Here is a 14,876-nt window from a genome sequence, read left to right on the forward strand (position 1 = left end):
TCCAAAATTTGACGAAAAAGTCATACTATAGGAAGTTGTCCAAAATTTGACAAAAAAGTCATAGTATAGTATTTAGTCCAAGATTTGACATAAAGTCATAGTATGTCGTCCAAAACTTGACAAAAGTCAGTTTCGTATGTCGTTCAAAATTTGACAAAATAGTCTCAGTATATAGTATGTCGTCCAAAATGTGACACAAAGTTATAGTCCAATTTGTCAAAAAAGTTAAAAATGACAGTAAACAGATTTATTTTGTTTTAACCAGACTAAGTTGAGTGTTGAGTAAATATTATTTTTTTAATATTTTTATTATCAAAGCTTTGTTATTGACCAGTATGTAACAGTGGTAGTGTTGGGCTTCAAAGCAACAGCAACACAACACCGTCATTTTTGTTCGTTGAAGACACAACACAAAGAAATCCCAACCAAGAGTTTGTGTGTTTTAAATAAATTTATATATAAAAAAAAAAGCATTTACCCACTGAAGCAGAACAAACACCGATCACTTAATTTTCCTCGTGTAACATAGAATACAATCTGAAAAAACAACAAAAAAAAAACAAGCAAAGAGAGACTTCAACACAAAATATAACAAAACAACCAATGACGACGAGAGGGAAAATACTGAGGAGCCAAAGTAAAAATGAAATACAGAAAAATAAAATAAAAAAATAAAAACTAAAGAGGGTTAAGTGCAGCACTGGTCAGAATCATAAAGCGTAGATTCAGTCAAAATTTTCTTCAGTTCCATAACTCGGTTAAATCTGCTCACGTACATTTGTCTCTAGATCCATAACATGCAAGTTCATGGTCAAAATACGCAGAACGGGAATAATATACGTCGTTTCATCTCGTAGGATATTTGTAAAACGTGAAAAAAATAATCTGTAGATGTACGGCAATCAAAGAAATCTTTTTTCCTGTCGCGTGAGTGAGCAGAAACAAAAAAACTTTAAAAAACTAAATAAAAATAAAAATCGGACATCCACTCCATGGATAGTGTTTTTGAGACTACATTCATTTCACGTAAAAAAAAAAAAATCCCGAAAAATATTGTGGTTTTTTTTCAATGTTCTTAAAGAGCCCACATATAGATTTTTTATTTTCTTTGTTAATTATTATCTTAATTATTACTAGAGAGAGTATCTGTGGTTTTTGGGAGGAGGAGGGGGGAAAAAAAACACTCACAGATACACACGTGTACGACGGAATACTGCATAATCTACTCACGACTCAAGGTTAGGTAGGTCGACACGGAGGCTAGCTGCCGAAGACGGAATGTCCACGCGAACATACACGAACACACACACACACACACACACTTCCCTTTAATGTGGAGAAAAAAAACAAACATACGCAGCCGATGATTTCTTCGCTCGTCTGTGATGCTACCAGAGTTCGGCTCCTTTTTTGTCTTTGGGGGCGGAGTTACAGTCCTCTTTTTTCATCTTTTAAAAAAGGATAGTTCAGGTTTTTGGTTTTTTTTTGTATAAGATATTAGCCGCTCGTGTGCAACGCTGTGTTCACGCCGAACACGATTTGTCACGATGATAGCGCCAGCCGCACGTCGCAGAGAAGCCGTCGTTCTGTGGTGGTTTCACAACACCACGCGGGGCCGGACACAATGTTGGCGAGTTTCACCGTTAAATGGACGAGAGCTGCTGAAACCACACAAGCCGACGGCTTCTTCGTCGCATCGCTGCACGTCTGTCACAGCAGAACACAGCATAGCAACATTACGCATGACGGTGAAGCGATTTTACAACACAGCACCACGCGGGGGCCGGACACAACGTTGGCGAGCTCCTGAATTTAGCGGCTCTGCGCGGTGTCGTGTTGCAAAAACTGCACAAGATGACGGCTTCTTCTCTGCAGACGTTTGCACGAGAGACACCGTGTTGTACCACCACGCCATGTCGCATCCGGTGTGAACACAGCATAACATTACACGCATGTTTGTTGATGTACAGCCGCCATTTTGTGCTGCCACGTTTCCACAGTAGCTCGAATAGACAAACCAGCCGGAGTTCATGTGCTTTGGAAACAGGATCTCACTTAATTCTTACGCACTGAGCTTTAACAAAATAAAATCTACTCCAGCTTAAATCTACGATCACATAAGAATGTATTTTCCCGGCTTTATCTCGTCATTACACAGCATTTTTTTTACTATTAAAGCACTCGCTCTCCCTGCACCAAAGCCCATAGAGGAAATCAGCGATTTTAACATCACAGCACACAGGAGTTGAAGATCCACTGCCGCCTCCGTCTGTACGTTCAAAAGTCTTATTTTGTTTGTCAGGATTTGAAATAATTCATTTGGATTTACTTCACTAACACAAAGTGACCACACGAGGCAGCAGTAGACCAGCAGCTCCTGTGTCCCTGTGAACTTAAATCGCTGATTTTCTCTATGGGGTTTGGTGTGGATTTACAAATGTCAGTTTCTCGTTGGGTAAAAAAGTCCGTTTAAAAGTGAGATAAAGGCAGGGAGCATATTTTTGAGATATCATAGGTGAGCCTTTTATGTGTGTGGCTAAAGTCAGAGTTAGCAGCGCATTAGTACCTCATCCAACAACACCAACCAGATAAAACCTGAACTATCCCTTTAAACCAGGCGTCGTCCTCACGGGCGTCTGCGTCACAAACGTCTTCACAGTCTTCTCTTCCATTTTTCAGTTTGATCTAGTTTTTGCACCGTGTTTCATGGAGGAGGAGGAAGAGTGGGAGTGTGTGTGTGTATAAGGGGGCGGAGTTATGCACATTCTGCAGACTCGTTTCCGTCTTTCGTTTTTTTGGCACCTTGAAGTAGAAGAGTGTATGTGTGTGTGTGTGTGTGGAAGGTGTGAGGCTCGATACGTACAGGTGAGCTGAGGTCAGTGCACACAGATCACACCTGTTCACTGACCCCTCCCTCTCCGGCTCTGTCCGTGGTGCCGTTGTTGTTGATGTTGTTGTTGTTGATGTTGTTGTTGTTGTTGTTGTTGTTGATGACGACAGCACCACTCTCCTCCACCGCCCCCGGTTTCGCTCTCTTTGATTCGGGCTGGTCTTGCAGTTCTCCGTTCTGCCTCTTGGTGGGGAGGGAGGCGGAGGCTGAGGCGTGAGTCGCCAGGAGGTGAAGAGGGTTCGCGACGGCTGGAAGGAAGGGGGCGGGGTTTAATAAATATCACAAGGTAAGTCACAAGCATACGTTTGTAAACCATCTAAACGATGTGTTTTCAGCGTTATCTCAGCATCTTACAGCCTCTGTCACCAGGAAATGGAGGTTTCTAAACTTCTCACCCTCTTGCACCAAAGTCCATTCAGAAAATCAGCACTTTAAGCTCGTGGAGACACAGGAGCTGCTGGTTTGCTGCTGCCCCGTGTGGTGAGGTTTTGTCACTGCGGTAATATTGAGCAATGAATTTCAAATGGCAAAGTCTTAAAAATAAGACATCTGTACTCAGTGATGGACAACGTTAAAGGGTGTAGATTTGACACATTTTCTTTCCTGTGTCTGCTCCGAGAGCGAGCTTCTGGGACCCACAGGGGGCGCTCTCAGTGTGTGTGTGTGTTACCTGTGTTAGCAGCAGTAGTGATGGGGACCAGGTGCGTCCCGTTTTGTGTGATGGCCTTGATCGGGAGCTGGTGCTGACCGAGCGGCGCCTGTTGCAGGATGGTCACCGTCGTCAGCGGCGCCGCCTGAGAGCTCTGGATGATACGACTGACTCCGCCTATAGACGTGGCTGTGATGGACGGCACCGCCTTCACTGCACGAGGAGAGAAACTCGGATCAAACTCGGGAAAAAGTCACAAAAACAAAACAACGACAGCTTGAATCCGCTTCCTCACCTTTGATCTCTTTGTGCTCTCCGCCGCCGTTCTCCTGAGGTTTTTGGCTCACAGCAGGCTGTGTGGCGACGGTCGCCATTGTGACCGCTGGGATCTGGTGGACGACGTGCACCGTCTGCATGACGGGGGCGGGGCTACCCGCCGTCGTCACGATGGCCGGCGTCGCCACGGCGTAGGTCACAGGCTTCATGGTCGTCTGAGGCATCTGCCGCTGCACGGCGATCAGTACCGGCTGGTTGTTGAGCGGGGAGCCTATCAGAAGGCGGGGCAGGAGGCGGAGTCAAGGTCATTCAGTGATGTGAAAAAACTAACAGTGGGACAGAAAAACAAATGACAGCGCGGTGTTTGTACCGGGGGAGCTCTGAGCGAAGCGCGCCTCCTGGATGACGGCGAGTTTGGGCTGGACTGTGGCGGTCTGCACGGGGGCCGGGGGAGGGGTCGGCTCTGGATCCATGTGGACCGGGGAGCCCTCTCTGGACAGGCTGTCTGGAGTCTGGACCCCGCTGGAGTGGGCGGACAGTGCCCCCGTGTGGTTAGGAGAGGCAGGAGCGCTCCTGAGGGAGGAAATGAAAAAAAAAGGAAGTGGTCAAAAACAACCGTGAACAGGTCAAACTGAAACTGTGTCTGATGTGGACTCTGTCCAGACCTGGTACTGACGCCAGTCCTGAGTGATCCAATCACGGAGAGACTGTGATTAATACAGGCGTGAAGGGCTGAATAATTAATAAACTGCAACAGCTGCAAATTAATTAATTCTATTTTTCATTTAAAACCTCAAAAAAATTGTGTCAGAAATATGGTACGGTCAGAAATGTGATGGTAAAACCCAGACATAGGACACAGAGTAGTTAAAGTAGAGGACATTATCATGCACTAAATAAAAATGACAAGTCAAATTCTCAATGAATCAAATAATATTTCACAACAATGAGATATTCTCCCAAAAATGTCTTCTGCCCAAGTCCAAACATCCCAGTCCTTCACAAACGTGTCCTTGGATGCATGAACGCAGAGCATGAACGCATCTTATTTCATGTTACAGTGATGCAGCCGTTCACTGAGAACTCCATCCAGGACTTCAGGTAAAAACTGAAGAGAGCTCCGCCGACACGTGCTTCAGGTGTGACTCGTGCTTACCTGGAGGACAGAGTTCCCACAGGTGTCCTGAAACAAGGCACGCCCCTGGGCCGGCGCTTCCTGAAGGCCTGTTCTATCAGCTTGCCCTCGGAGGACGGGTCGATCCTCCAGAAGGAGCCTTTCCCCGGCTCCTCCTGAGAGCGGGCCACTTTGATGAAGTACCGGTTCAGGGACAGGTTGTGACGGATAGAGTTCTACGACAGCGGAAGATAGATAGATAGATAGATAGATAGATAGATTAATTAATTAATTAATTAATTAATTAATACAGAAGACGAGAATCAAACCAAGACTTTTAACACTTTTTAAACCTGTTTTTTTTTTTACAAACTAGCAACTGAAATAAGATAAGAATTAAGATCCAGAAGAACTTTACCTCCTTATGTATGTATGTATGTACTGTATGTACAGTGGATATAAAAAGTCTACACACCCCTGTTCAAATGCCAGGTTTTCGTGATGTAAAAAAAAAAAGATTCCACCTTTAATGTGACATATAACCTGTACAATGCAATTAAAAACTAACAGTAACGTCCGTCCAAAATTGACGATAAGACGAGAAGAAAACTAGTCAGGGAGGCTGCCAAGAGGCCGACGGCAACACTGAAGGAGCTGCAGGAATTTCTGGCCAGTACTGTAGTACATGTGACAACGGTCTCTCGTCTTCTTCATATGTCTGGGCTCTGGGGTAGGGTGGCAAAACGGAAGCCTTATCTTCCAAAGAAAAACATCCAAGCCCGGCTTGATTTAGCAAAAAGACATCTGAAATCTCCCAAACACATGTGGGAAAATATGTTATGGTCTGATGAAACCATAATTCCATAAAGCGTATTTGGTGCAATAACAACACTGCTCATCACCAAAAGAACACCATACCTACAGTGAAGCATGGTGGTGGCAGCATCATGCTTTGGGGCTGTTTTTCTTCAGCTGGAACTGGAGCCTTGGTCAGGGTGGAGGGAATTATGAACCGTTCCAAATACCAGTCAGTGTTGGCCTTCTGTTAGAAAGCTGAAGAGGAACTGAACTGAATCCCATCCAACATCTCTGGGGTGATCTGAAGAGGGCTGTGCACAGGAGATGCCCTCGCAATCTGTCAGATTGGAGCGGTTTTGCAAAGAATAGTGGGCAAATATTGCACGAGTGCTGTAATAAAAGCCAAAGGTGCTGCAACAAAGTATTAGTTTAAGGGGGTGCATATTTATGCAACCAGGTTATTTTAAGTTTTTTATTTCATATTTTCCCCTTTAAAGGTTTCAGCTCGTTTTTCAATTGCATTGTACAGGTTATAGGTCACATGAAAGGTGGAAGAAGTTATTTGTCTCGCTGTCAATTTTTTTTACATCACGAAAACCTGGCATTTGAACAGGGGTGTGTAGACTTTTTATATCAACTGTATGTATGTGTGTGTGTGTGTGTGTGTGTATGTATGTATGTATATATATATATATATATATATATATATACATACACCCACTTAACATATATACCCACTGTGTATATAGATGTCACCATCTATATACACAGTGGGTACGGAAAGTATTCAGACCCCTTTAAATGTTTCACTCTTCGTTTCAATGCAGCCATTTGCTAAAATCAAAAACGTTCATTTTATTTTTCATTAATGTTCACTCAGCACATCTTGACAGAAAAAAAACAGAAATGTAGAAAAAAACTGAAATATCACATGGTCAGAAGTATTCAGAGCCTTTGCTGTGTTTAATTAAACTGATTGGACTTGATTAGGAAAGGCACACACCTGTCTATATAATATATATATTATATTATATAGACAGGTCTTACAGCTCACAGTGCATGTCAGAGCAAATGAGAATCATGAGGTCGAAGAAACTGCACAAGGAGCTCAGAGACAGAATTGTGGCCAAAAAGAATTTCTGCAGCACTCAAGGTTCCTAAGAGCACAGTGGCCTCCAGGCCTCCATAATCCTTAAATGGAAGACGTTTGGGACGACCAGAACTCTTCCTAGACCTGGCCGTCCAACTAAACTGAGCAATCGTGGGAGAAGAGCCTTGGTGAGAGAGGTGAACAAGAACCCAAAGATCACTGTGACTGAGCTCCAGAGATGCAGTAGTGAGATGGGAGAAAGTTCCACAAAGTCCACTATCACTGCAGCCCTCCACCAGTCGGGGCTTTATGGCAGAGTGGCCCCACAGAAGCCTCTCCTCAGTGCAAGACATATGAAAGCCTGCAGAGAGTTTGCCAACAAACACATGAAGGACTCCCAGACTATGAGAAATAAGATTCTCTGGTCTGATGAGACCAAGATTGAACTGTTTGGCGTTAATTCTAAGTGGTATGTGTGGAGAAAACCAGGCACTGCTCATCACCTGCCCAATACAATCCCAACAGTGAAACATGGTGGTGGCAGCATCATGCTATGGGGGTGTTTTTCAGCTGCAGGGACAGGACGACTGGTTGTAATTGAAGGAAAGATGAATGAGGCCAAGTACAGAGATATCCTGGAAGAAAACCTCTTCCAGAGTGCTCAGGACCTCAGACTGGGCCGAAGGTTCACCTTCCAACAAGACAATGACCCTAAGCACACAGCTAAAATAATGAAGGAGTGGCTTCAGAACAACTCTGTGACCATTTTTGACTGGCCCAACCACCAACGTTCACCATCCAACCAACGTTCACCATCCAACCTGACAGAACTGGAGAAGATCTGCAAGGAAGAATGTCAGAGGATCCCCAAATCCAGGTGTGAAACACTTGTTGCATCATTCTCAAGAAGACTCATGGCTGTACTAGCTCAGAAGGAGCTTCTACTCAATACTGAGCAAAGGCTCTGAATACTTATGATCATGTGATATTTCACTTTTTCTTTTTTAATACATTTGCAAAAATGTCTACATTTCTGTTTTTTTTCCTGTCAAGATGTGATGCTGAGTGAACATTAATGAGAAATAACATGAACTTTTTGGATTTTAGAAAATGGCTGCAATGAAACAAAGAGTGAAAAATGTAAAGGGGTCTGAATACTTTCCGTACCCACTGTATGTCACCATCTATATTCATTGAAAAAAATATAGACGTCTCCTCCTCCTTTGGCGACGACAATAACCAGACACTGACCTGCCAGCCTTTATCAGCTGTTCTGTAGTACGGGTAGTTCTTGGTGATGTGGGTGTAAATTCCGTTCAGTGTGAGCTGTTTATCCGGGGCCATGGTGATCGCTTGAACTATCAGCTGCGCGTATGAATACGGAGGTTTGGAGTCGTCCTGCAGAAAAAAGATTAAAAAACAAAAGACATATAAAAACATGAGTTAACAAAAGTTAATGTGTGTGCGTGTTTTCGGTGTCTGGTTTGTTCACGGGCACACACTCACTTTTGGGCTGTCTTCACCTGACGCCTCCTTGTCGTTTTCAGACTGGGAGTTGTCTCCTATAAGGTCAGAGGTCAACGCACGACCTGTCCTGTAGCTGGAGAACCCTGCCCCTCGTGGACTTGACGGACAGGAGTTTGCTGCACTGTAAAAATTTTTTTTAGCGCAAGACTTGTTTAATAAACTGGTAAAACCACAGATCACAGCAAAAAGTGGCTGAAAATACTAGAGAATGGCTCAGTGGCACCCTCAAAGGTGGAAACGGGTCAGACAAAGCTTAAAACTAAGTTGCACCAAATTCCACGAAACTTGGTGGAAACGTGTCACAGCCCAAGACGGACAAAAAAGTCTATCGGCACCATGGCCTCAACTCAACAGGAAGTCAGCCATTTTGAATTTAGAGTCCACCTTGGCGATTTGCGCGTTTCATAAACAAACAAACTCGTCTTGAGTAACGGTAATCATACCAACAAACAAACAGGTCAATTTGTACTAGACGCGTCAAAGTTATCGAAAGGTTCCACAGCTTCTAAGCAATGGCCGTGGCAACAAATGGAAGTTTGGCGAATTTAAACCATTCGCCACAGAACAGGAAGTGTCCTGTAAATTCGCCATATATTGACCAATCTGCCCAAAACTTTATACGTGAGATAAGCGACCAAACCTTAACACGTCTACACACATGAACTTGAACAGGAAGTCAGCCATTTTTTAATTAAACTACCACTTATCCATGACGCAGGAAGCGTCCTGTATCTTTGCCGTTTATCGACCAATCTGCTCGAAACTTCACACGTGAGACCTGACCAGAAAATATCAGCGGGTGAAAACTGAGTCATAGGTCATAGCACCACCTGCTGGAGGGCCTGCACAATGCAATCCTTTCTCTCTCTCACCTGAGGGTGCCAGTGGGTGAAGGCAGTGGGCTCATGAGGTGGGCGATGTTGTCAGGAATGTTAATGGTCAGCGGGGAGATTTGGGGCTGGACGGGCTTGACCGGTGATTCCGGCACGTTCCTTGGCTCCTTCTTTTCACTGGACAGGGCTGTGAACGTGATCTTTATACTTGTGCTTGGGAAGCGGAAACAACACCTGAGAACCAAAGACACAAATACAGCTTAGTTTCTTACGTCGTTGTGCAGTTGATTCACTGAAAACATCGAAAAAATGAGACTGGATTATCAGCACACTGGCAGCAAATATTTGAATTGAATTGAATATGAGGAAATGTAAAGGTGCAATATGCGACATTCAGGTTGACTGCTTTTGTCTACGGCGGATTCTGACACCCATTTTCAGAAATTAGGGCAACCAATGCCCTATAATTAACATAAAGATAGGGTTTTTGCCCATATGTTTTCTTTTTTCCTCCATTTACATAACACATTACTGTTTGATGATAACAAATAATACATTTTTTTTAATCTGGGTCAGATCTGGATGAAATTAGTCTCCTTATAGAGAGTCTGATCTTACACACACACACACACCAAATTCTGTACTTTGAGAGTAGGGCTTTATCAATGCTTACATTTTTACATTGAACAACAAAAACATGAATGAATGTTGAGCAAAATAATCCTTACAACCTTCAATTGTGAAAATTTCCAGTTAATTCCTGTTAACTCCCATGGAAAGTTTTGCAAGATTTCGTACTTTTTTCCAACCTTAATTATAAGAGAAATTCCCTGAAAATATGATAACTTCTTAGATGATGTCATCAGTGGGTAGATTCTTACAAAAACTTACTTACATACTTTTCAAATTTTTCTAGTTTAATATAGTTTGTCCTATTTCTAGTTTAATATAGTTTGTGATTTAAATCACTGTATAATTGACTACATTTCTATATCTATATATATATATATATATATATGTTACTAAAATGAATGGGAAATATACAACACTTGGTGTTTATGACAGTGTTGATGTCCAGATAAGCTTCCTGCCCGGCAACAGTCGGGCCAAGGTCTAAGTGAAGCCCACAGATGAGAGCTGAGATTCAGCAACACAGTTTAAAAATGGACGTCCACCCTGTCCATTATGTAACAGATCATACCTATCACATCTAATTTAATATTAAAGGGATATATGTGGAACAGCTGCTCGTGCATTAAGGCATCACCACTATGAAGGAGGACAGAAGTGAAGTTTTGAAGTGTAAAATGTGTCTGGACACAGAAAAAAGACAGGCTGACCGTGGTATACATGTGGCTCATGGAGTAAACAGGGCTAACCTTAGCTGCTGATGCAATGTGAATAATTCCCTTGTATCAATTACATAAGGACTATTCATCACCAGTGTGATAAGTAAATAAAAGCAGCACACATGTTTTCACAGACCACCTCTTCACGTGTGTTTGTTGCACAGATGAGCGTGAAAGCCCACAGTACAATAAGTCATTCATCTTTAAACAAATCCCCCATTACAGTAAGAATCATTTTTAAGTTAGTCATCAAGTTACCCGGAAATACAAACAGTAGTCACCACATATTTACACTGCTCTCAATCTCAAATGGCAGCTGTCCAATTCGGCATACATCAAACATACACTCTTATTATAAACCACTTACTGTGAACATGGAAAAAGATAACTTACACGTTCTACATAATGGTCTCCACAATGAATTCTTAGCTCGACCATGACTGTTTGGTGTGTCATTGACGTATTGTGTGTGAGCCGAATACACTGCAACACACCAAAGATTCACATTAAGCCGTGGGTTGTGTTGAATTGTGTTTTATCTGGTCTTTATCGGAAGGTTAAGTGATAAAGAAGCGAATCTGTCGATGAGATTAAGTGTAGCGTTATCGCAGCACGTCTGAGGTGCTTGGTGTTGCTTTAGTGCTCAACACGTGCAACACCGCTGCGGGCAAACAAAACAATAACACATGAAGCCATAAATCCGCAAACGTTTGTTTAGCTTTTTCGCCCCAGTTTTACGGTTCTAAACAAACGGGTCATAAATGAGTCTTACATTCGTGGAAGCTGGAGAGGTGGAGCCCCTCTTCTCTGGAACACCCCATCAACAAACACCCCGTTTTTCCCCAGGCATCGGAGGTAGAATTCTCCGGTGCCAGTGCCGTCCTCGCCGGCGGTGAATATCTCGAGGTGCCGCCGCGAGATGAAGCTGGAGTGTCCCATGCTGACGTCCACCGAGCCCTGCGAGGAGTTCCGGCCGATGGTCACCGACCTTTTCTTCATCAGGTATTCGAATTCTCGGCCCTCTAGCCGGGCTACCGCCGACCCCGACATCCCGCTTACAACCGCCATCTTCTGCCGGAGATCTGTGTGTTTCTGTGGGAAGCGCGAACGTAAAAGCGGCTGCGGGCGTTTGCGAAGGGGGAGTGATTTTCTTTAGGTTTTTTTTTTTTGTTTTTGTGGGGGAGAAATGGGGATCAAATTTAACACCGTGGAGAATGTGGCTAGGAACGTGCCAGACCGGGGACACAGCGGCTCCTCCGACCCACCACCGCCGTGAAGCAGAGAGGAGGGCGGGGCAAAACAAGAGAAAGAGCGGCGTCGGCCAATGAGGAACGGACAAACGGCCGGAAGTGCCGTCACTGACAACCGCGCCGGCCAATAGAAAACCGTCCCGAGAAGGCAGATGTGTGTTGTTTACCAATGACAACAAACATAAAAAAAAAAAAATAATAGGCCCCCTGTAGAAAATGGCGTTCGGTTGCGGCGCAGGCTGAGTGACACGCAGATGAGAGGAGAGACGGAAGAACCGGAACAGAATTTCCTGGAGGAGGAACAGGGTGGTGTTTATTTACAACTAGTTCCTCATTTACCTCAAGATGTAAACAATCAATAAATGGAAAGCAGAGTTACACAGAACATTTAAGTAATATCAAATAAAATAATCTCGCTATCTTTTAATGTTAATTATGTAATAAAATAATAAAAAACTGTTAATCATTTTCAATCAATAAAAAAAATATAGAAATTAATAAATCATCACTAAGATGAAGAAAACAACACAATAAACAGTAATATGCATTTTAAGAGCCTTCAAATTTAGTTAACATTTTAATAAATACATGGAAAATGACTGAATATTATTATAAACATAAGTCTGGTTTCTTGGTGCGAGGACAACAACCTCACCCTAAACACAGACAAGACGAAGGAGATGATAGTGGACATGAGGAAGGAGAGGAGACCTCACCAACCACTGTTTATCCGGGATCTTGAAGTGGAGCGGGTGAGCAGCTTTAAGTACCTCGGGGTCCACATCACTGAGGACTTCACATGGACCACCAACACAACACAGCTGCTCAAGAAAGCACAGCAACAGTTGTATTTTCTGAGGAGGCTGAGGAAGTTTGGCATGTCGACAAAGATCCTCAGCAACTTCTACAGCTGTGTCGTGGAGAGCAGTCTGACCAACTGCATCAGCGCGTGGTACGGCAGCACTACAGCCATGGACCGCAAACGCCTGCAGAGAGTGGTAAAGACAGCTGAGAGGAGCACCAGGTCCCCACTGCCCTCACTGCACAGCATCTACCACCGCAGAGTCCACAGGAGAGCTGCCACCATCATCAAAGACAGCACCCACCCACAACATGGACTGTTTACACTCCTGCCCTCAGGACGGAGGTACAGGAGTGCCAAATGCAGGACAACCCGTCTAAAGAACTCTTTTTACCCCACTGCCATCAGAATCCTCAACAGCTGAACAGGACTACAATAATCCTGTCACCTGGTTACACTGTCACTTTAATCTGTTACTGTCACTTTAAAACCTGAAACATGTCACTTTAAATCTGTTAAATTGCACAACCAGTGTTCACTTTATGTACAGTTCTTATTTCTTGTTTATATGCATATGTTTACACTTATTTTATGCATATATGTTATTTTAGTTTCTTTGTAATATTTATATTTTTCTTATGTATATTTATACTTTTTTTTACATAAAGCATCTATTTTCTTTTCTACTTTATGCTGGTGTTTTTGAGTGGACAGCAAAGTAAGAATTTCATTGTACAGGGAAACGTGTTTCTTTACTGTGCATATGACAATAAACACTTTGAATCGTGGTGCAAATGTCATAACATGAATCCAGATCCACGCTCCGTGTTTTAGGTGCAGCTGAGTGAGTTCACTGACTTGCAGTTCAGCAGCAAGCCGCTGGGAGCGCTCTTCATGATAAATCACTGCTGTTCACCTGCAGCAGTGAAGTCCACATTATTGATATTGATTGGCTAAAATAATTTGTAATATATATAAATCTATCTATATATGTATGTATAGATGTATATATATATATATATATATATATATATATATATATATATATATATGAAGCTCCACAAGAGGAAGAAAATAATGTGTGCCCTCTTTAATATCAGGAATTTTATTATAAATGATGTCAACATATAAATATATTTCATTAACTCGTTGCTGTGTTCTTCTCCTTACTATTATTAATCTTAATATTAGTAAATCTATAGTTTTTTTTATCATTTGCCCTAAACTGCAGTTAAACCTCAGTGCAGTGCTGCCATCTGCTGGTGTTTTCTTATACTGCAGCCTCATCTTAGTGTTGAAAGGTTGTTAAAAGAAGTAATTTTAAAAAAACAACCCTGTTTATTGAGGGGTTTTTTCTTTTTAAAGTGATCCGCAAAAGTTTAAATAATTTCCATTTACAGGACATTAACGTTTACCCTATATCCATTTTGTATGTTTTCATATTCGTATTCCCCCCAAACGTGTCAACCTCTGACCCTTTTACTGCTGTAAGAAGTGATTTAACCCAGTTTGGGATCAATAAACTTGAACTTAAAGTCATCTAAAAAATAATTATTGGAGCCTTAAACATATGTATTGTCATGTTGTCATGTTCACGGCTGTGAAATTTGTATTTTGGCAAATAACAAAGGAAATAGTAAAAAAAACAATAAAATAAACCATTCCCATGTTTAATTAAATGTGTATTTGAAAAGCCGGGGTGAGATTTTTTCTCCACAGTGAAACCAGACGTCACCTCATTAACTCGCTGTTAATGAACCTGTCGCACGTTCACTGGAGCAGATACTGTGGATCAATACCACCGTTAAAGGGAGGAGTTAATTTAACGTAATCCATCACCTCGCCAACCAAGTGTAGTAACTGTACTATAACCTTTTCGCTCCGATGAAGACGCATTTATTTATAAAGACTATTTTTTAGTCGAAATACCAAAGAACTAAAAGTCTAAAAGAGTGTGAAATGAAAGAAAAGTTTTAGCTCAGGTTAATCACTGTTAGCCAACACTAGTCAATAACAAGGATCTACGTGGTATTTTGCTCACACAAAATAGATGTGCACTGTAAGAAATAGCTACGTTTTGCTATGTTTCATTTGTAGTCAGAACTCAGAATTTATGAGGTGACTTGAAGCAACCTTACCATGGGATTCCAAGATGGCTGCCACTGCACGAACACTGCTACTTTTACCGTCAATTGCGCTTCCGTCGTATTTGTTTCACATTAAATTAGCCGCAAATGTATTACTCCTGGATTTTTCTCTTCGATGTTTGTGTGCGCAAAATACAGCATAGAGCGTTGC

General features: G+C 42.5%; 1 protein-coding gene across 1 annotated transcript; it reads right to left on the reverse strand.

Annotated features, from left to right (window-relative positions):
- Window positions 1-289: 289 nt before the first annotated feature.
- LOC122759462 (forkhead box protein K2-like) lies at window positions 290-11,824 on the reverse strand. Its single transcript, XM_044014354.1, has 9 exons — window positions 11,299-11,824; window positions 9,217-9,411; window positions 8,324-8,465; window positions 8,069-8,215; window positions 4,972-5,165; window positions 4,186-4,388; window positions 3,835-4,086; window positions 3,561-3,752; window positions 290-3,138 (listed from the first exon to the last, which is right to left on the reverse strand). The coding sequence occupies exons 1-9, from the start codon at window positions 11,592-11,594 to the stop codon at window positions 2,891-2,893; spliced, it is 1,869 nt and encodes a 622-aa protein (XP_043870289.1). The 5' UTR covers window positions 11,595-11,824; the 3' UTR covers window positions 290-2,890.
- Between the last annotated feature and the right edge of the window lie 3,052 nt (window positions 11,825-14,876).

Source organism: Solea senegalensis, linkage group LG18, assembly GCF_019176455.1.
Source record: "Solea senegalensis isolate Sse05_10M linkage group LG18, IFAPA_SoseM_1, whole genome shotgun sequence".
Lineage (NCBI taxonomy): Eukaryota > Metazoa > Chordata > Actinopteri > Pleuronectiformes > Soleidae > Solea > Solea senegalensis.

Excerpts from the sequence above, each read along its gene's own strand:
- LOC122759462 (XM_044014354.1), bottom strand. The coding sequence starts at position 11,594 with ATGGCGGTTGTAAGCGGGATGTCGGGGTCGGCGGTAGCCCGGCTAGAG. Across the intron at positions 8,216-8,323 it reads CAGGTGAAGACAGCCCAAAA|GACGACTCCAAACCTCCGTA; the intron begins GTGAGTGTGTGC and ends TTTTTTCTGCAG. Across the intron at positions 4,087-4,185 it reads CTTCGCTCAGAGCTCCCCCG|GCTCCCCGCTCAACAACCAG; the intron begins GTACAAACACCG and ends GCCTTCTGATAG.